The sequence below is a fragment of the Eutrigla gurnardus genome (assembly GCF_963514095.1).
Source record: "Eutrigla gurnardus genome assembly, chromosome: 8".
Lineage (NCBI taxonomy): Eukaryota > Metazoa > Chordata > Actinopteri > Perciformes > Triglidae > Eutrigla > Eutrigla gurnardus.
The window spans coordinates 6,132,402-6,149,992 of record NC_139922.1 but is presented as its reverse complement, the minus strand read 5'-3'; the positions used below and the strand labels follow the sequence as shown (position 1 = coordinate 6,149,992).

The following is a 17,591-nucleotide window of genomic DNA, read 5'->3' as shown; positions in this document are numbered from 1 at the left end:
GTCACAATACAAAAAAGAAAAAGAAAAAGAAGAAAAGCCCACCCCCAAAACCTTCCAGCCTTGCACCCCAAGCTTTACCTTCAATTAACTAAACAATGGCTACAATTTATCATTCAACTGACATAAACTGATCATAACAGCAGGATTAAGTAAAGTGATTAAAATATACTAAGAAATAAGAGACAACAATAAAAAGTTATAGTACAATAATGGCATTATCATTAAAGGAGGGATGGGCAGAGTTGAGTAGAAGGCAAATTTGAAATACACATTAACATGTCCTTACAAAGCCTTGTAAGACATACAGTACATAATAGACATTATAGTAATAAGATAAGTCTATCATCTATCTGAAGGAATATTCAACTTATTAACTACACCACTCATGATTTGACCCACCGATTAACACAATCAAATGAATCTCTGGTAAACAAAAAAAAGGTCCTAAAAACTAAATGTTTAACCTGATTGTGCCTCTAGGCATAGTACAATGTCTTCCAGTAAAGTGAAACGTTCTATGTCACTCTGAGTAGCTGTTAATTCCATTACCCATCTGAGCCATAAAATGTGGCCATCAGGGGTAACTTTGGCATGGAAATAAGGGGTTAGGTCAGTAACACAGAAGACCTTTCCATGCATACAGTACATAGACACATATGTTAATACACACCCACACAAAATATACACACATTCACTGCATGCAGACCTGCACTGGAGAAAACAAACCACCATACAGTTGCACACACATACACACACACACACTCTCGCTCTCTAAAGTACAGGTAAGTAATACAGTATGGGAAAATATCTCATACAATCTAGTTTAGGCATACCCCTGCATAGCGCCTGAGTCAGAATATGGGCCTGAAGAAGCAAAGTCAATGACGAGGAGAAAGCATTCACAAATATGATGTGTGGACACTACAAATGACAAAGTAATACCCCATCGAAGTCATGAATCCCTACCCACAACTTAACTCTTCTTGACCACTGCTCTCAAGGCACTACATGTAGGCGATACTGTGTAAAATCCACTTATACTTGGTCTTAATTCAAACCTTTTTTATATATTCTTTTCTGCCTTTTTCTCTCATGTCCCCACTGTTTTGGTCTGGTTAGGACCTTTTCTCGCTTCATTCCCATGATGGCACATTTTAACCCCTGTTAAATCTACTCAACTTCAAATCACTCCCCACCACCTCACCACCCGCCCTGCAGAATTTTAGATCTGAAAGTGTTTGATAGGTGAGAGCAAAATGGCACATAATGTAATGTACACATATAGGACCAGGGTTTAGAAGCCCATCAAATCATTTAAGACCTGGTTTAATTTGCTGAGGATAATTTGGTGAGAAGAAATTGAGCATCTGCAAAAGTTCTGGGCCCTCCCCAATTTTCTCCCATCAAATCGCAATGGAAACTGCCCTTTCGATCTGTGCTTGACGGCAGCTCCTTATTCCCCCAGAACCTATAAAAGAAGGCAGGTGGACTTCTTTCCACGTTTTTTGGCCTGCAGAGCTGCCCTAGTTGCCATCTCAAAGACTTCTCTCACACCATCTTTGGTTTTGGCAGAACACTCTTGGTAGCCGTAGGCACTGATGCGGGTCGCCATGTCTTTGCCATCGTCATATTTGACTGGCTCCTGGAAACAGATATCAGAGAGGTTTACATTTGCACTTTTACACCAACAACAAAAAAAACTGGTACATTACATCTCTCCTTGCAATAAATATTGCAAGGAGAGATGTAAATGTTCTTTGTGCAAATCAAGTTCAAATAAAGAAACATAACACGCACATATCAGCATATTTTTGAACTATAATCTGACCTGTTTCATTTTGGCGAGCTCTCGTCTGGTGTGGTCATCATTGCGCAGATCTTTCTTATTGCCCACCAGGATTATGGGAACATTTGGACAGAAGTGTTTCACTTCAGGTGTCCACTTTTCTGGAATATTCTCTGCAGATTAGAGGGAGAAATCAGTAATTAGAAATATATATCACAATCACAAGGTGTCTGATATGTAGTGGTGTGACTGTTGCAAATACAATACCTAAACTGTCAGGGCTGTCTACAGAGAAGCACATGAGAATAACATCAGTGTCGGGGTAGGAGAGAGGCCTCAGTCTGTCATAGTCTTCCTGACCTGCTGTATCCCAAAGTGCTAGCTCTACCTGAGAAGAGAGTGACATGCAAAGACAGATGCATAAATAAATGGTATGGAATGGCAATTCAAGATTAAGAATATGCAAGTAACATGATTATGCATACCAATTGTCCATTGTTTATATACTTTAAATAGGTTTCCCTGGATCATGGTGGAACCTGACCCTGACTGCACTGCCGATATGGTCTTGTTTGATGCTTACCGCTTGTATTATGAAGGCAGCTGACTATTGATTAAAGGAATGTATTCAAATCTGCATCTCTACTGTCACTTACTCGACTGCTACCTGCCCTGATTTGGCCAATGAAAGCACCATATTCTGGCTGCACCTGCCCCGCTGTGATGCTGCTCAACATTGACTGCTTTTTGTTCAGCGACATGTTGGAGATAGAATAATCTAAACAGGGCTGTGCCTGCCACCATGGACGACTACTGTTAATATTACTACTACTACTACAAATATTACTACCAACACTGAATACAGATGGAACCCAACAGCCTGGTCTGCCAAAGTCTGTTAAGGGAGTACATTCTTGACACTGTCGCGCTGAAACGCTTGCTCCTGGGTGATGTTGTGAGCCATTGTATGCATCAACATGTTTATGATGCACAGCAACTTTGCTTGCGGTTGAAGAGTCATGTAAATGTATGCATGACAAGCAAAAGTTCACCTTTCGTTGTTGTTTTGATGGGCTAACCGTGTTTCCAGCACAAAACGTCACATTACTGTCGGCCTTGTTGTGTTACACATCACGCCCTCTCTGGTTCTGCAAAGCTACAAATCTCCAAAATGTCCAATATCAATGCCCATCTCTAGATGTTGTTGGTATTGCATTTTTTGCTTTTTGGAAGTCGAACTGAACTGTCATTTAAAAAAACATTTGGGGAAAATATGGTAATTGATTTTAGTGCAGAAATGCTTAGTTGATTAATCAATTAGATAAATACATTGATTAGATACAGAAAATAATCAGTATTAATAATTGTATTTTTAGTCTTTTTTAAAGTTAAAATGTGCTATTTGAAGTAGAACTGCAACAATTAGTTGAATAATAAAGTCAACAATAGTTATCAGCAGCAACTATTCTGGTAACCTATTTATATTAATTTTTTTCAAGCATAAATTCCCAACATGTGACAGCGTAAAATGTGAGAATGTGTTGCTTTTCAGGATCCTACAGTATAGTAAACCGATTTACAGATATTTAAATTGATGAAACAATGATGCCAACTTGGGCAACAACAATTTGAGTAAAAGATAAACAGATGAAACATTATTGAATACAATTGTAAGTCGCAGCAGTAATTGCTTTACCATTTCAATTCAGACATTAAATTACATTCAACATTACATTCCAACTCACCCGATATCATAACAACTTTGACAGTTGGATAACTAAGTGAAATTAAGTTATTAACTCTTCATACTCATTTTACTAGGCACTATAGTTTGCGCAAGGACCCTGTGTGTTCCCCCCACCGTTTTTGTCTCACCTGCTTCCCATCTACTTCGATGTCTGCCACATAGTTCTCAAACACAGTGGGGACGTAGACCTCTGGGAACTGGTCCTTACTGAAGACGATGAGCAGGCAGGTCTTTCCACATGCACCATCCCCAACTATCACCAACTTCTTCCTGATAGCAGCCATCTGTGGAAAAGAGTCCAACACAAGGTTATACTCTTTAACAAGGTTATCAGAATTCACGAAGTTACTCTCCACTAATAACACACCCAGACATCATTTTACGAATAGCTCACTGCCCCAAATACACGATGAATACGACTTCTAAACTTAACTGGAGCAACTACACAGCGTTTTATGCTTCTTCGGTTCCCCCTGGTTGGCACACAACGTCAACAGCTCGGCCAACGTTAGTAACGGCAGGAAACCGGCCTCCTGACATTAAGAGTTTTATTAAAATATCTTGATCAAAGCGAGCCGACAGGCAGACCGAGAGGCTGCCTCGGAGGTAGAGGGAGTAAACAGAGCACATTTCCGTGCTGTGTTCCCATTCCTGCTGGAAGGCTGTGCAGTGCAGTCCGGGCCTGTCAAACCAGCTAACATTAGTTAGCAAGAAAGCTAACGGTGTTTCCCGTAGGTTTGGCTGCTGTCATTCAATATATTCTCTCTGAAATAATAACCGCAGCCTTCTTCGCACGACTGTGATTCTTCTGCGACGGAAACAAGTAGCGGCACAAAGTTTAAAAACTATCGTTGAGTAAGATTACCGATTGATGTTTCTGTGTCCGCCTTTCTCCTCTTCCTGACCGACTGGAGAACTCCGCCCACCGCTAATACGCATGCGCAAATGGACGTCACCCGTCAGTAGGCTGCGGCACATTTACTTACATGTTAACTGGGCTTTATAAAATATGAGCTGTTTATTTAACACATTCATATATGAGTGATACATTAAAACAAATAAAACATTAAAAATAACAGGCTGTTCACTCAATGAAAAGTTCAAGTCAAATCATCAGAATTTTCATTGGTCTTTTATTGACGGTTTCAAATATCAATAATAGCCTACAATATGCTACTTTCAAATGCTTAATTGGTTAACACAAATGTAAAATATATACATATGTACATACATATAAGAATATTTCCATAGAAATAATAAATCAGTTGGAGGGATAATATAGCCCATTTGAATGTTTCAGGGGTAGCTGTAGCTTAACATAATGCATATACCGGTAGTAAGCTCCATACATTTACATACTGAGTTAAAGTACTGTACGATTTCACAAAGCTGTAGCTTTAAATGAAACCCAATGTAACAAAGTAGTCATCAAACATTTTCCAATTTCTATTCCACCCAACATTTATCTTTGTTCATTTGGGTTTATGTTGCATCTCAAGCATGGATCACACTTATCTTACATTAAGAGCTCTGTGCAAGTAAACCGCTCACTCCTGCCTGAGAAGCAGGGTCTCTAAGGCGGCAATCTGAGAGCTGTCTCTGCTCCCTCACTGAGACTCTTTATAATCCTGGATTCAGGGGAGATCGCCTCTTCAAGTCCTCTTTCAAGTCAGCATGGCTTCTCTCTTATCCTCTTCACATTTTATTTGAGGGCATGCTCATTGAGATTGAGCTGTCCATAGATGAACACGTTAGCACTGTTGCCTCTACTTGTTTCTATGGTCACTGAAGCTATGGCTCTGATTGGCTGCATGGCTCAGCCAGTCTGGGGTCTATTTCCTGACTGTGGTGGTGCTGTTGCTGCGCTGGTAGAACAGCACATAGGCTTGATTGGTCTGAAGCTGGTTCTCTGAGACTGGAGTCACACTGTAGTTGGGTAGATGGAGAGTAATCATGAGAAACAGCTCCAGTTTGTTATAGTACCTGTGTCTCAATAAAGATGACCCCAGACACAGTGCACTTGTACATAGATCATGCAGTTTGCAGGGCATTTCATACTAAAAAAATGATTTGGGTGCAGGGTGAGTCTCACCTAGAGTCATTGTAGAAGCACCAACCATTTTCATCAGAACAGCAGGCTGTGTAGTGACCCATGTTCACCGTCCCAGCATGGTTACATATTGCATATAAATCATACAGAACTGGACCTGTGGGGGACATGCATTATGATTCACTTATTCCACTCTTCAGAACTCATCTTGCATTAGATGAAATTATATTAATTTTTGAAATAACCTATTGAAAGAAATCATCTTCATCCGTCACATTTAAGAAATGACTAAAAATCTCAAATTAAAAGTAACACATGAGCAGTTGATTAAATGCCAAGATAAGAGTAATTCTTACTGCATTGTATTGTTTTTAATTGGCTCGTTATTTAACAGTATCCCACAATGTTTGACTCAAGCAACTACAAGGAGATAATGCATGGATTAGTTTTGATACCACAGTCGGCAGGCCCGTAGCGTCCAAGGTCCAGGTTAGTGAGTGGGAAGGACACGTACACTGTGCTTTTACTGATAGACCACCGTGATGTCGTGAAACGGTTCAGATCTGAACAAGATTGTTAAGCATCATCATAACTTCCTGCACAAGAACAACACTAAGGTTAATATTCTGAGTAGTTGTAAAGGATACGGATCACGATAACCTGGGGAAACCTCTGGATGGAAAGGCGCTTGGTGCTCTCTGTATGCCTGTTACATCTGTCACACATCTGAAACACAAACACACACACATGAATGCCTGCCTTGAAACCAGACTGGTGAGGATCAAGAAGGTTGTTCAGATGAAGATAGGATGAAAATGTTCCAGCTTAATTGATCCTTATATTAACAATTATAATGTGGGATGCTACAAACTCATATACTTCTGATCCATTTAAATGATACTTTTAATTCAGAGGAAGTACTGAAGAAAGGATTGAAATGCAAAACAAAATGTACTTCATGATCAACAACAACAAGAAAACATGAAAAAACATCTAATTCCCAGTGCCAAATAACATTTTATTTGTTTTAATCTTTTCTCTTGTTTTTGATTATCAGTTCCCACTTTTATGGTTTGCTTTCCTGTTGATGTTATTTTTAATTGCTTTCTCTTTGTGTGATGTTTAGGATTATATTTGATAGAGCTGTTTTGTATCGACACCGTCTAGGCCCCTTGTGTCCATCCTCCCTCTACAAATATGAGCTGCTGCTCTATTACTGTATTTCTTTTACCATGATATTTAAATTGTACAAACAAATATAATAAATATAGAAATATTGACTTAAATGGAAAAAAAGGATATAAAAACCATAGGTTATAAGTGGGAAAAAAATACATTTTTGGACAAAACCATTCATGCTATCATTGAACTTTGACCCCAAATTTAGAGCAACACTGATGAATAGTAATCAATTGCATTTGCACACTGTTAACTTACTGGTGAGTTCTCCTTGTCCAGTTTCTCCTCCTGAGAGAAGAGGGCCAGGCACTCCCTCAGCGTGACCTCTCCAGCAGAGCTCCGTTTGGGAATGGGCAGCGACAGATCACAGAACACATCGAATGTGTTGGAGTAGTGGGAGCACACCGAGCAATGCAGCGAGCTCCTCAGCTGGCCCGAGAACAGGTCTGTGAAGTGGAGAAGGAATCAACAGTGGGTTGTCTTCATCCAACATATAATGCAGAGGAGTCTGACAGACAACTACGACTAGATGGCTCTTCTCACCCACTATTCTGCTGTCATCCCTCTCCAAGTGCTTCTTCCACATGGCGGCTGCCTCTTCAGAAATTCTACAGGACAAGAGACGAGAGAAAGATGTGATCACATGAAGGACATCAAAGTTTGAAGGACAGGATGATCTGTGTGTGCGCACACACACACACACACACACACACACACACACACACACACACACACACACACACACACACACAGACAGACAGACAGACAGACAGACACACAGATACACACACACACACACACACACACACACACACACACACACACACACACACACACACACACACAGACAGACAGACAGACAGACACACAGATACACACACACACACACACACACACACACACACACAGACACACACACAGACAGACAGACAGACAGACAGACAGACAGACAGACCTAAATCTGGCGAACTTTTGTTCAGGCTCCATCCCTGTCCGTCGAACGTAGGGTCTGCGGTTGATTTCTGTGTGCAACTTGTCCAATAGGAACCTGAGGAACTCTTGTGCATCCTGTTGACTGAGTTAAACACAGAGACAAAGATTTCTTCATGTCATGGTAGATATTTCTACACAGATCTCAACTTTATAATCACTCTATACCCGTGGCGGTAAAGCAGAACATTTACTGAAATGGTTTCCGTTGCCACAGCAACCCGACGCCGAATAAGTTGAAGATGCTATGCTATTGCTTTCAGGTATCATGGAAAGTAAAGAAACATCTACGTTCTCACCTGTATCCACTGAAGTAAGGCACGGCTTCTTTAAAAACACTGTAAAACTGTCGTGGGTTTACTACTGTGTCCCCTTCATTTACGTCCCAAAGGCCTGACAACACCTGAGAGAAAGCTGACACAGGAAGACGCGGAGAAATGAGAAAAGATGAAAACATCGAGGGACCTCTCAACAATTGGGAGAGGAGGGAACGGCAGGAGAGAGGAACATACCTTCCATGAGCTTAGCGTCCTCTTTGGAGAACTTCTCATCCCTGTAGGACATGAGGAGGCTGTAGTCCCGTAGGCCACGTGTGTGAGACAAACACTGGACAACTGCATTCAGGAAACACTAAGTTGGTGACAAAGTAGAGAGGAAATGGTTGTTTAGGCAAAATGGATTCTGGTAAAAGTGTTTTGTTAAAGGAGTTTTTGCCTAAGGCACATGCTGCATCCTTTAACTTACTGTGTTTCCAGTGTTCCTAAGGCCAACCCTTCCACTTCCTATGGCGAGCTGCTCTTTCTGTAAAATAAAGACAACACAGGAAGCTTCTCACCCGAACCACTGATCAGTTACATCAGCAAGAATACAGGCCGTTTGTGTACACTGGTTCACATAGTATGTGCCCTAATATTTGACCCTTGCTGTGTCTGCATGACACAGTGTGTGTACAGTACTGGTAGGACAGATTTAGCCTTCTTAAACCATTAGCATAACAACAGTGGCTAAAAGGAGGTCAGCCTGAAGCATTCATCCTATTAGAGACCAAGGAGTGCTGACAGGTGCTTAAACACGTGTGTACTGGTGTGTACTCTCTAATTCCTTTACACAATCTCTGTCTATGTTTAGGTGTGTGTCATAAATCCCACGGCAAGAATAAACATACAAGACCACCAGGCTTGCAGGTTTGACCATAAATTCAAGGTTTGCTCGATATTGCGTTTTGCACACCTCGTTGTCGGTGACCAGCAGCAGACCCATCAGTGAGGTGTAGAGAACAGATTGGGAGATGTCAGCCGTCTCTCTCTGGAGGCCTTTCTGGGAGACCAGGGTTCGACACAGGGCCTCACAAGAGCCCTCAACATTGACAGCACTGGCTCCGGGCATCCTATTCACTGGTACAAGTCAGCGGTGTCTACCATGTCTCCTGAGACACATGGAAGGACTTCCCAAAGAAATAAATTCCACCTCAAACTGGAAAGGCTGCACCACCAGTGTTTTTTTCCCCCACATGCAATGTCAAAGGTGAGCAGTATGTGACGGTAGTTCACAAGAGAGAAAGTATCTTCTTTTTTCCAGGCAAATGGGATGACATTTAGCTGCGGGGGGAGAAAAGCAGGATTGATTTGCAAATGAGCATCCCTTTAGGTGAATCCCTATCATGGCTTGCAATTCCCTCTCATAACTGCAGCATGCACACAGGTCGGAAAGTCACCTTAAGTGGTCATTATTGAGAGTCAAGTAAATAACCAATGAAACAGAATATGCAGAATCTCACGGCCGAGGTATGTCCTGAAACATTCTCATTGCTGTTTTGCACAAATAAGAAATACAATCTTGCAAAGTTTGTTTGCAAAACATTTCTGACAAATAGTTTAGCATTAGCAAATAGGCAAAGTGGTTTGGACTCACCTGATCACTTGGTCACTCTATATGTGGACAAACTGTCCCAACCGAACTGTGCTCCTCACCTGCTGAGCTGTTAAATATGCATAAAGGGACGTCTACTGTTTCACTGTGTGCCGAGGCTAGAACTGAAAGTCTCTCCCCTGCCCTCTCACCAGTGTCAGAGAGAGAGAGAGAGAGAGAGAGAGAGAGAGAGAGAGAGAGAGAGAGAGAGAGAGAGAGAGAGAGAGAGAGGACAGAGAGAGAGAGGGAGGGAGAGAAAGAGAGAGAGAGGGAGGACAGAGAGAGGTCAGAGAGAAGTAGAGAGGGAGGGAGGGAGGGAGAGAGAGAGAGAGAGAGGAGAGAGGGAAAGCGAGAGAGAGAGAGAGAGAATAATCATCACTAATCTTTCTGTGCAGCTCTTGTTGGCTGTACTAAGACTCCTCTTTTTCTACTTTGCCAGGTACCTCAACAACATTTACGTGTCAGTTTATTTAAAAAACAAAACAATGGAAACATTTTACACTTTAAATCCACACTCTGTAATACTGTTCTCAAACTGTACAACTAACATCACCACAATCCACACAATCCAACGGCAAATCCAGGAAAAGACTAAATCCAGGTAGAAAAATCTATACGTTTGTCCAAGCACAATCATCTTTCACATTTCATTTTACCCCCCCCAATGTCAATGTACAGATCTACAGACACTCCCCCAGGCTTCTGATCCCCAGTCAGTGACTGGTCAGATCTGCCATCTCTGTGTCCGAGCTGAGGCTGAGCTTGGCTATGTGATGCAGGTCGGGGTCCGGGTGACCGGACAGTTGCGACTGGCTGGTCTGAGCGGTACTGTCTCGCGACCGGACAATCGCTTGGCGCAGACGGGTGATCCACTGCTGCTTGCTGAAGGAGTCGTTGGCCTGCAGGCAGAAAGGGTGAGCTTTGGAGCGCCCCCTGCTGCTCACACGGAAACAGTTCTTGACTGGGAGATGGAGACAGAGAGGGGGAGGGAGGACACTTAGTGGAAGCAAGGTGGAAGGTTTAATGTCAACTAATGGGAGTGGAGAGGCAAGGCTTTCTCTCTCAATCTTAATTTAAACATCTTTAACCCTCCTTTCACCTGCTTGAAACTAAAGGTATCAATAAACCTGACGTTTCTAAATGTAGCCTGTTTTACACTATATTGCCAAAAGTATTTGCTCACCTGCCTTGACTCTCATATGAACTTAAGTGACGTCTAAGGGTTATTAAGGGTTTAATATGACGTCGGTCACCCCTTTGCAGCTATAACAGCTTCACCTCTTCTGGAAGGCTTTCCACAAGGTTTAGGAGTGTGATTATGGGACTTTTTGACCATTCTTCCAGAAGTGTATTTGTGAGGTCACACACTGATGTTGGAGGGAAGGTCTGGCTCTCAGTCTCCACTCTTATTCACTCTATCGGGTTGAGGTCAGGACTCTGTGCAGGCCAGTCAAGTTCATCCACACCAAACTCTCTCATCCATGTCTTTATGGACCTTGCTTTGTGCACTGGTGTACAGTCATGTTGGAACAGGAAGGGGCCGTCCCCAAACTGTTCCACAAAGTTGGGAGCATGGAATTGTCTGAAAAACAACCCCACACCATAATCCCCCTCCACCAAACGTTACACGTGGCACAATGCAGTCAGACAAGTACCGTTGTCCTGGCAACCGCCAAACCCAGACTCGTCCATCAGATTGCCAGATGGAGAAGCGTGATTGGTCCGTCTAGAGAACGTCTCCACTGCTCTAGAGTCCAGTGGCGGCGTTACACCACTGCATCAAACGCTTTGCATTGCACTTGCTGATGTATGGCTTGGATGCATCTGATCGCCATGGAAACCCATCCATGAAGCTCTCTACACTGTTCTTGAGCTAATCTGAAGGCCACATGAAGTTTGGAGGTCTGTAGTGATTGACTCTGCAGAAAGTTGGTGACCTCTGTGCACTATGTGCCTCAGCATCCGCTGACCCCGCTCCGTCATTTTACATGGTCTACCACTTCTTGGCTGAGTCGCTGTCGTTCCCAATCACTTCCACTTTGTTCTAATCCCACTGACAGTGGACTTTGGAATATTTAGGAGTGAGGACATTTCACGACTGGACTTGTTGCACAGGTGGCATCCTATCACAGTACCACGCTGGAATTCACTGAGCTCCTGAGAGCGACCCATTCTTTCACACATGTTTGTAGAAACAGTCTGCATGCCGAGGTGCTGCTTTTATACACCTGTGGCCATGGAAGTGATTGGAACACCTGATTTAGATTATTTGGATGGCTGAGTGAATACCTTTGGCAATAAAGTGTACATATCAATAGATGATCTTCAATGAAAATAACTAGTAAATATTGTATGTATATGTTACCTTTATCATTTCCTCCGGTGAAGGCTCCCCTGAAGGTGCCCCCTCCACAAGCCTCCCCATCTGGGATCTCCTCCAGATTTATCATGGCGTTGGGCAGAGGCTGTCTGTACACGTGGAATATGTGACCTCCATCTCTGTCCTCTCCAGGCCTGGTCAGCACCAAGGCCAGCTCAAACAGGAATACATGCAGCCGCTGACACACACACACACACACACACACACACACACACACACACACACACACACACACACACACACACACACACACACACACACACACACACACACACACACACACACACACACACACACACACACACACACACACACACACACACACACACACACACACACACACACACGGTTAGAGATACATTTAACTCAATATTTGAACATTCAATCCAAGGACCCTTACAGTAGTTAACATGAGAGAGAGAGAGAGAGAGAGAGAGAGAGAGAGAGAGAGAGAGAGAGAGAGAGAGAGAGAGAGAGAGAGACAGACAGACAGACAGACAGACAGACAGACAGACAGACAGACAGACAGACAGACAGAGACAGAGAGAGAGAGAGAGAGAGAGAGAGAGACAGAGAGAGAGAGAGAGAGAGAGACAGAGAGAGAGAGAGAGAGAGAGAGAGAGAGAGAGAGACAGCTGCTACCTGGCCTTTGTTGTTCTTGAGCTCTCCATGGCAGTAGAGGAAGCGGGACTGCTGGATCTCTGGTAGTCTCTGACTGTCTTCGAGGTATGCGAGCCACCGCCTGTAGAACTGACACTCAGCCTCTCCCGTCTTCTTGTTCACCTCCGCCACGATGCTCTGGACCAGCTCCAACTGAACAAGATATAGTAGTCAATATAGTCGTCTTACACAAACTGAATGCATTTCATCAGGCATTTCATTTTGGTGAATAGGATACAACTCACATTATATATTAAAGCAAAAGCTAAATCATCATGTGTAGTATGTATAGTTTCTTGCATATTCATTTAATTTGACCAAAAACTATAAACATATTGCAATATTTACTATAAATGAAATAAAAAAAATAACAATAATAAGTAAATAACCATGATCACTGGTTACTGAAGTTCATCTTTATAAAAGTATCTCTTGCTATCATTTGGAAGTGCCAATGTGCTAATTATTTTAGGGTTAAAAAGGGAAATATTAGCTAAAATCAAGTTTGTGGATTTCCCATACTTACAATCTGATGGATTTCAGATTAAGGGGGTAAAAAACCCTATAAAGCCTAAATATAGAACACTTAAGTTGGTTTTGATCGATATTAACAGTCCTAGGTTTTAATAGTCTGGATTAGTGTATTATAATCCGAAGAGTCAGACGGATAAATAGTATCAAGCAACGCTTGATTTTCATGCAACAATAAAAAAAATTAAAAAAAGATCATTACACGAGTAGCAATAAATAAGTAGAAGTTTAATGTGTATTATGCACAGTGTCTATGAAATATTATTCATGCAATCATATGAATAATCATTACTGGCAAATTCAAAGGAAACTCTGATCAAGTAGCACACGTCTTGCATAACCTGCCAATGAGGAGATATTTCAGAACCTGAAAAACTTGAATGTGAATGAGTAGGACACCAACTCACAGCATCAGGCAACGTGTCCTCATCCGGGTGCTCTGGAGGCGTGCACTTCTGGATCTCTTTCAGCAGCAGCGGGTATTTGACCAAACGGCTCCGAGGGAGGTCTAGGAAGTTCCACAGGTCCAGTTTCCTGCTGAACGAAGACTCCTGACACAGACGCAGGAAGTGCTCAACTCTTTTCTCGTGCTTCTTCAGGTCCAACAAGGCTTTGGCCCCCACCTGGTTACAGCAGTACGTCACATAGGCTTCCAGGCAAGGGAACTGCGGAGAGGAACACAGGAGGAGCAAGGAGATGAAACGTGGAGTCACTTAAAAGAAAAGACGCACGCAGACTGAACTGTGTAACACGGTTTAGAGAGGAACATAACAGAGGAAGTACAGGAACTAGAGAGAGTGAAGATGGGTTGTGCCCTCTTCTCCTTTTCTCTCTCAGTCCTTGGTCTCCATGGAAACACTCACCCAGTTCATCAGAGTGGGCCCCACCTGTCCGATTGTCTTCCCCGATCCCTTCAGCCGCTCAAGACGACTCAGCAGATCTGGTGTGAAACAAACAGATGAATTCTTACTGATCTTTGCTCACTAAACGCTGGTGTTACTACGACTCAGAGACAAGAGAACGTCACATTCAACTCATTCAACCTCCTTTACTTGAAAAAGTCAAACAACTCAGTTTCAACATGCAACCAGATGTGAATGAATGAGCAATGGCAACGCTTGCAAAATCTATTGTAATAGTTGACATTTAGTGGAGCGAACTATGCTTTATGCATTTTATCCAGGAAAACTCATCATATAGCACCTTTCACTCACTCACTTATGATAACATGAGGAGGTGCAAAGCAGAGGGATGGTTTACCTTGATGGAGAGGAACGAGAGAAACCAGTGTACCAAAGATCTGTCCAAGCTCACTCTCTGTCAGGATGTCCAACTTCAGCATGGGCTCGTAGTAGACCTGGTAGAGACCAGGAGACAAAGGGAAGGAAAGCATAAACGCAGTACCAAGCGTGTATGAAAGAATGAATGATCTTGTTCCGATATAAAGTGATAAAGGTCAAATGTTATTGCTTGGTGGTCAAGTACCTTCTGGACCAGGAGGAGGTCCTCAATGAGTTCTCTCTCTCCCCGAGTCAGCTCATAGATCACCTGCAGGACCAACACCAACACGTGGACGCGAGCGTAAGTCACACATACGAACACACAAGATGTGAAATACACAAGACAGCATGAGCCATCACAGCTGATTGTTAAAAACAGGAAGTCGAGCCTTGAGTGCCAGCTCACATCCTCTTTCATAACCCGTGTGTGCGTTACAGCCGCTTCACAGGCATGAAGAGCGGTCACCCGCCTGTGACCACCGCCCCGCAGCGTGACCCCTGGAAACCATCCAACAGAAATTCAGCACGCGGCCGCTCCCACCTCTTGTCGTTTGATCTCCTTCGCAGTGAGGTCATGACTCTCCACAGTGTCACTCCAGCATTGGCTGTTGCGCCGGCGTGGATAGGACGAGGCCTTCGTGCGAGATCGCAGGGGAGCAGGGGGCAAAGGTCGAGCCTCTGTGCGAAAACTAATAGACCGCTGTGAAATGAGCAGAGTAGACTATAACTATACAGCTATTGGTTTTCAAGAACAACAGGTGTGCGAGTGCGAGTGTGTGTGTCTGTGTCTGTGTGTGTGTGTGTGTGTCTGTGCGTGTGTCGTTACCGAAATGGACTGTCCAATGCGTTTCAGAGCAGGGGTCTTCAAAGGGGTGATGACACCCGTGAGGCTGTTGGACTTAACCACAGGTTTGACCCTTTTGTTACTGGGCTCCTAAAATTAAATTAAAACAACAAACTTAAGAACCCAGATTTGATCACGTTTGAACAAAATGGCCCCCACCTCATCAGGGGGTCATTCATCATCAAAGTATTACTGACTGAATAGAAGCCTTTAAAACAACTGAAAACACATCTGGCATCTCAAAAAAAAAGAAAAAAAAAAGGGGGCACCTCACCTCTGAATCCCTCATGTGGTCAGACATCATCTCCCCCTCCTCATCTTCCTCTTCATCCTGATAAAACATAACGGGTTAGAAAATAGAACAAGTTGAGAAAGAGATGAGAGTTCAGGAAAGAGATGTCGAGAGGGGTGAGATGTTGCATGGTGCAGATCTCTCGTTTCCTGTGTGACTCTTTCAAAGAGGAAGGAGGTTGAAACTGTCTGTATGTGCCACACTCACCACTTCATCTGTATTCACTATTATACGAGAGTGAGATGTACTCGGATAGCTGCAGTAAATTATATATTTATGATACACATAATGATGACAGCAAAACAAAAAAAGGGGAAAATTCACAGTGTCTGAAATGTTTAAACCTGTAATCAGATTAATCGCGGGGTAGCTGTGGATTCATTACAATTAAACACACATTTTCTCTGTGTGTTGTTGTGGGAACGCAAAGATAAATGTCAAAAAGGTGCATATGCAGCAGAATTTGAAGCGTCGACAAATGGGGACGCACCGATACCACTTGTTTTCAGACCGAGTACAAGTACTTCAATTTCAGTACGGGCTGATACAGGGTACTGATATGAGTATTTAATAATACCATTACACAACAATAACTTTGTGCTTTCCTGATGCAAACAGAGCAGAATTTGCAGTATGAATATTCATATTTCACTGTTTACTATCAGTTAGTTAAAGGAAATATTAAAGATTAAAAAGCTTAGAGACTCAGAGGAGCAGCTTGTTACTTTGATATACAGTATATATATATATATATATATATATATATATATATACACATATCTATAAATATGTATATCGATAGATGTGTATAAATATATATACATACCTTAATATATACAGATATCTATACATATAGACAACATTAGAGGTTTGTGGCTTCAGAGAGCTTCTAGCTGCACAACTGAACACAATGTCTCATCAGCTCTGCAGTCAGCATTGTGGTCACAAAGGTAAAGTTGACTAACTTCCGCTAGTTACAGAAAGACCGAGATGTGAAGATGAGAAAGAAGTACTGGAACCATTTTAATAGCGCATGTCAGCAATCACTCACCTCTATGATTCGGACCACAGGTTCAGGGTCTTGTTTTCTCTTCTTCTAAATAAACAGACATTTATATGAAAGTGAGTTTTTGATTTTTAGGAGAAGCCCCCCCACACACACACAGGTTTTAGATGAAAGGAGGTGAAAGAAATAAGGTAGATGGGATGACCTACCCCAGCATGGTCGCAAGGGATGGAGTTTGTCTCTCCTTGGGCTGTAGACCTAAAACGTACAAAACACAAACCGGCATACTCACAGTGATGTCAACCCACTTAAAACAATCAGATGGATGGATCTTAACAGCGTGTCCACGTCACTAATTTAACAAATCTGTGCCTGGAGTTGTAGAAAGGTACATTATTAATACTAATATCTGGATCACTAAAGAGGTCAATGGGTTTGTTACCATGACACCAAATGTGTACCAACTTTAGATACTATTCATGGCCCCAACTGAACACTACTACCCTGTTGGACGTCGTTCCTTACCACAACCTGAGCTCAGCATTAACATTACGGAGCACCACAAGCTTGAAACGGATAACGAACGTAAAAGGTATCGTACCAGGAAGTCCTCGATTCAGCAGTCTCCTCCACTTCCATTTTTTTTCTCGGTTTTCAATGCATCTTCACAGAAATTAAAAATAAAAAAAGAAAGAAAATAATCCAAATTCACAGTAGTCTTTTCTCCGTTTTGGTAACAAACACATACGAGCTCATCAGAGTTCAGTTTACTCCTTCCTACTCACTTTCTTCCTCATCTCACACGCAACCACATCCTTTAGGGTTGCACATACTCGCATATCCGCTCGTCTTACAGGCATGCTCAAACCTAACAGATCAAACTCTTTCACCACATCGCAAACCAAACAACCTGATTGGATTAACTCAAATGTTGTGAC

At 42.5% G+C, this 17,591-nt stretch overlaps 3 protein-coding genes across 4 annotated transcripts; all 3 read right to left on the bottom strand.

The window, feature by feature from the left end:
* Positions 1-21: 21 nt before the first annotated feature.
* LOC311017569 (rho-related GTP-binding protein RhoA-C-like) lies at positions 22-4,477 on the bottom strand. Its single transcript, XM_084016000.1, has 5 exons — positions 4,399-4,477; positions 3,662-3,817; positions 2,054-2,174; positions 1,829-1,959; positions 22-1,642 (listed from the first exon to the last, which is right to left on the bottom strand). Exons 2-5 carry the CDS (start codon positions 3,815-3,817, stop codon positions 1,469-1,471), a joined length of 582 nt encoding a protein of 193 aa, XP_083872126.1. The 5' UTR covers positions 4,399-4,477; the 3' UTR covers positions 22-1,468.
* Positions 4,478-4,668: 191 nt separating this feature from the next.
* Positions 4,669-9,956, bottom strand: usp21 (ubiquitin specific peptidase 21). The gene is made up of 12 exons (XM_084015718.1): positions 9,664-9,956; positions 8,983-9,350; positions 8,497-8,553; positions 8,265-8,382; positions 8,052-8,166; positions 7,718-7,837; positions 7,306-7,370; positions 7,021-7,208; positions 6,231-6,309; positions 6,039-6,146; positions 5,626-5,740; positions 4,669-5,459 (listed from the first exon to the last, which is right to left on the bottom strand). Exons 2-12 carry the CDS (start codon positions 9,136-9,138, stop codon positions 5,366-5,368), a joined length of 1,215 nt encoding a protein of 404 aa, XP_083871844.1. The 5' UTR covers positions 9,139-9,350; positions 9,664-9,956; the 3' UTR covers positions 4,669-5,365.
* A 153-nt stretch (positions 9,957-10,109) lies between these two features.
* Positions 10,110-17,461, bottom strand: arhgef3l (Rho guanine nucleotide exchange factor (GEF) 3, like). 2 transcript variants are annotated; one of them, XM_084015716.1, is made up of 13 exons: positions 17,255-17,461; positions 16,863-16,911; positions 16,699-16,743; positions 15,630-15,686; positions 15,338-15,445; positions 15,053-15,211; positions 14,717-14,779; positions 14,492-14,588; positions 14,095-14,171; positions 13,639-13,896; positions 12,683-12,853; positions 12,026-12,218; positions 10,110-10,621 (listed from the first exon to the last, which is right to left on the bottom strand). In XM_084015716.1, exons 1-13 carry the CDS (start codon positions 17,290-17,292, stop codon positions 10,374-10,376), a joined length of 1,563 nt encoding a protein of 520 aa, XP_083871842.1. In that variant the 5' UTR covers positions 17,293-17,461; the 3' UTR covers positions 10,110-10,373. The 2 variants fall into 2 exon arrangements, with proteins under 2 accessions (XP_083871842.1, XP_083871843.1); XM_084015717.1 differs by having other exon boundaries at positions 16,699-16,740.
* Between the last annotated feature and the right edge of the window lie 130 nt (positions 17,462-17,591).

Coding starts and splice junctions, on each gene's coding strand:
- arhgef3l (XM_084015716.1), bottom strand. CDS start 17,292: ATGGAAGTGGAGGAGACTGCTGAATCGAGGACTTCCTG. Junction 14,172..14,491: donor TCTCGTTCCTCTCCATCAAG/GTAAACCATCCC, acceptor GTTTCACACCAG/ATCTGCTGAGTCGTCTTGAG. Junction 12,854..13,638: donor AGGACACGTTGCCTGATGCT/GTGAGTTGGTGT, acceptor TATCTTGTTCAG/TTGGAGCTGGTCCAGAGCAT.
- usp21 (XM_084015718.1), bottom strand. CDS start 9,138: ATGCCCGGAGCCAGTGCTGTCAATGTTGAGGGCTCTTGTGAGGCCCTG. Junction 7,371..7,717: donor CAAAAGTTCGCCAGATTTAG/GTCTGTCTGTCT, acceptor CTTGTCCTGTAG/AATTTCTGAAGAGGCAGCCG. Junction 6,147..6,230: donor TCCCCAGGTTATCGTGATCC/GTATCCTTTACA, acceptor AATCTTGTTCAG/ATCTGAACCGTTTCACGACA.
- LOC311017569 (XM_084016000.1), bottom strand. CDS start 3,817: ATGGCTGCTATCAGGAAGAAGTTGGTGATAGTTGGGGATGGTGCATGT. Junction 2,175..3,661: donor TCGAAGTAGATGGGAAGCAG/GTGAGACAAAAA, acceptor CTCTCTTCTCAG/GTAGAGCTAGCACTTTGGGA. Junction 1,643..1,828: donor AGCTCGCCAAAATGAAACAG/GTCAGATTATAG, acceptor ATCTGTTTCCAG/GAGCCAGTCAAATATGACGA.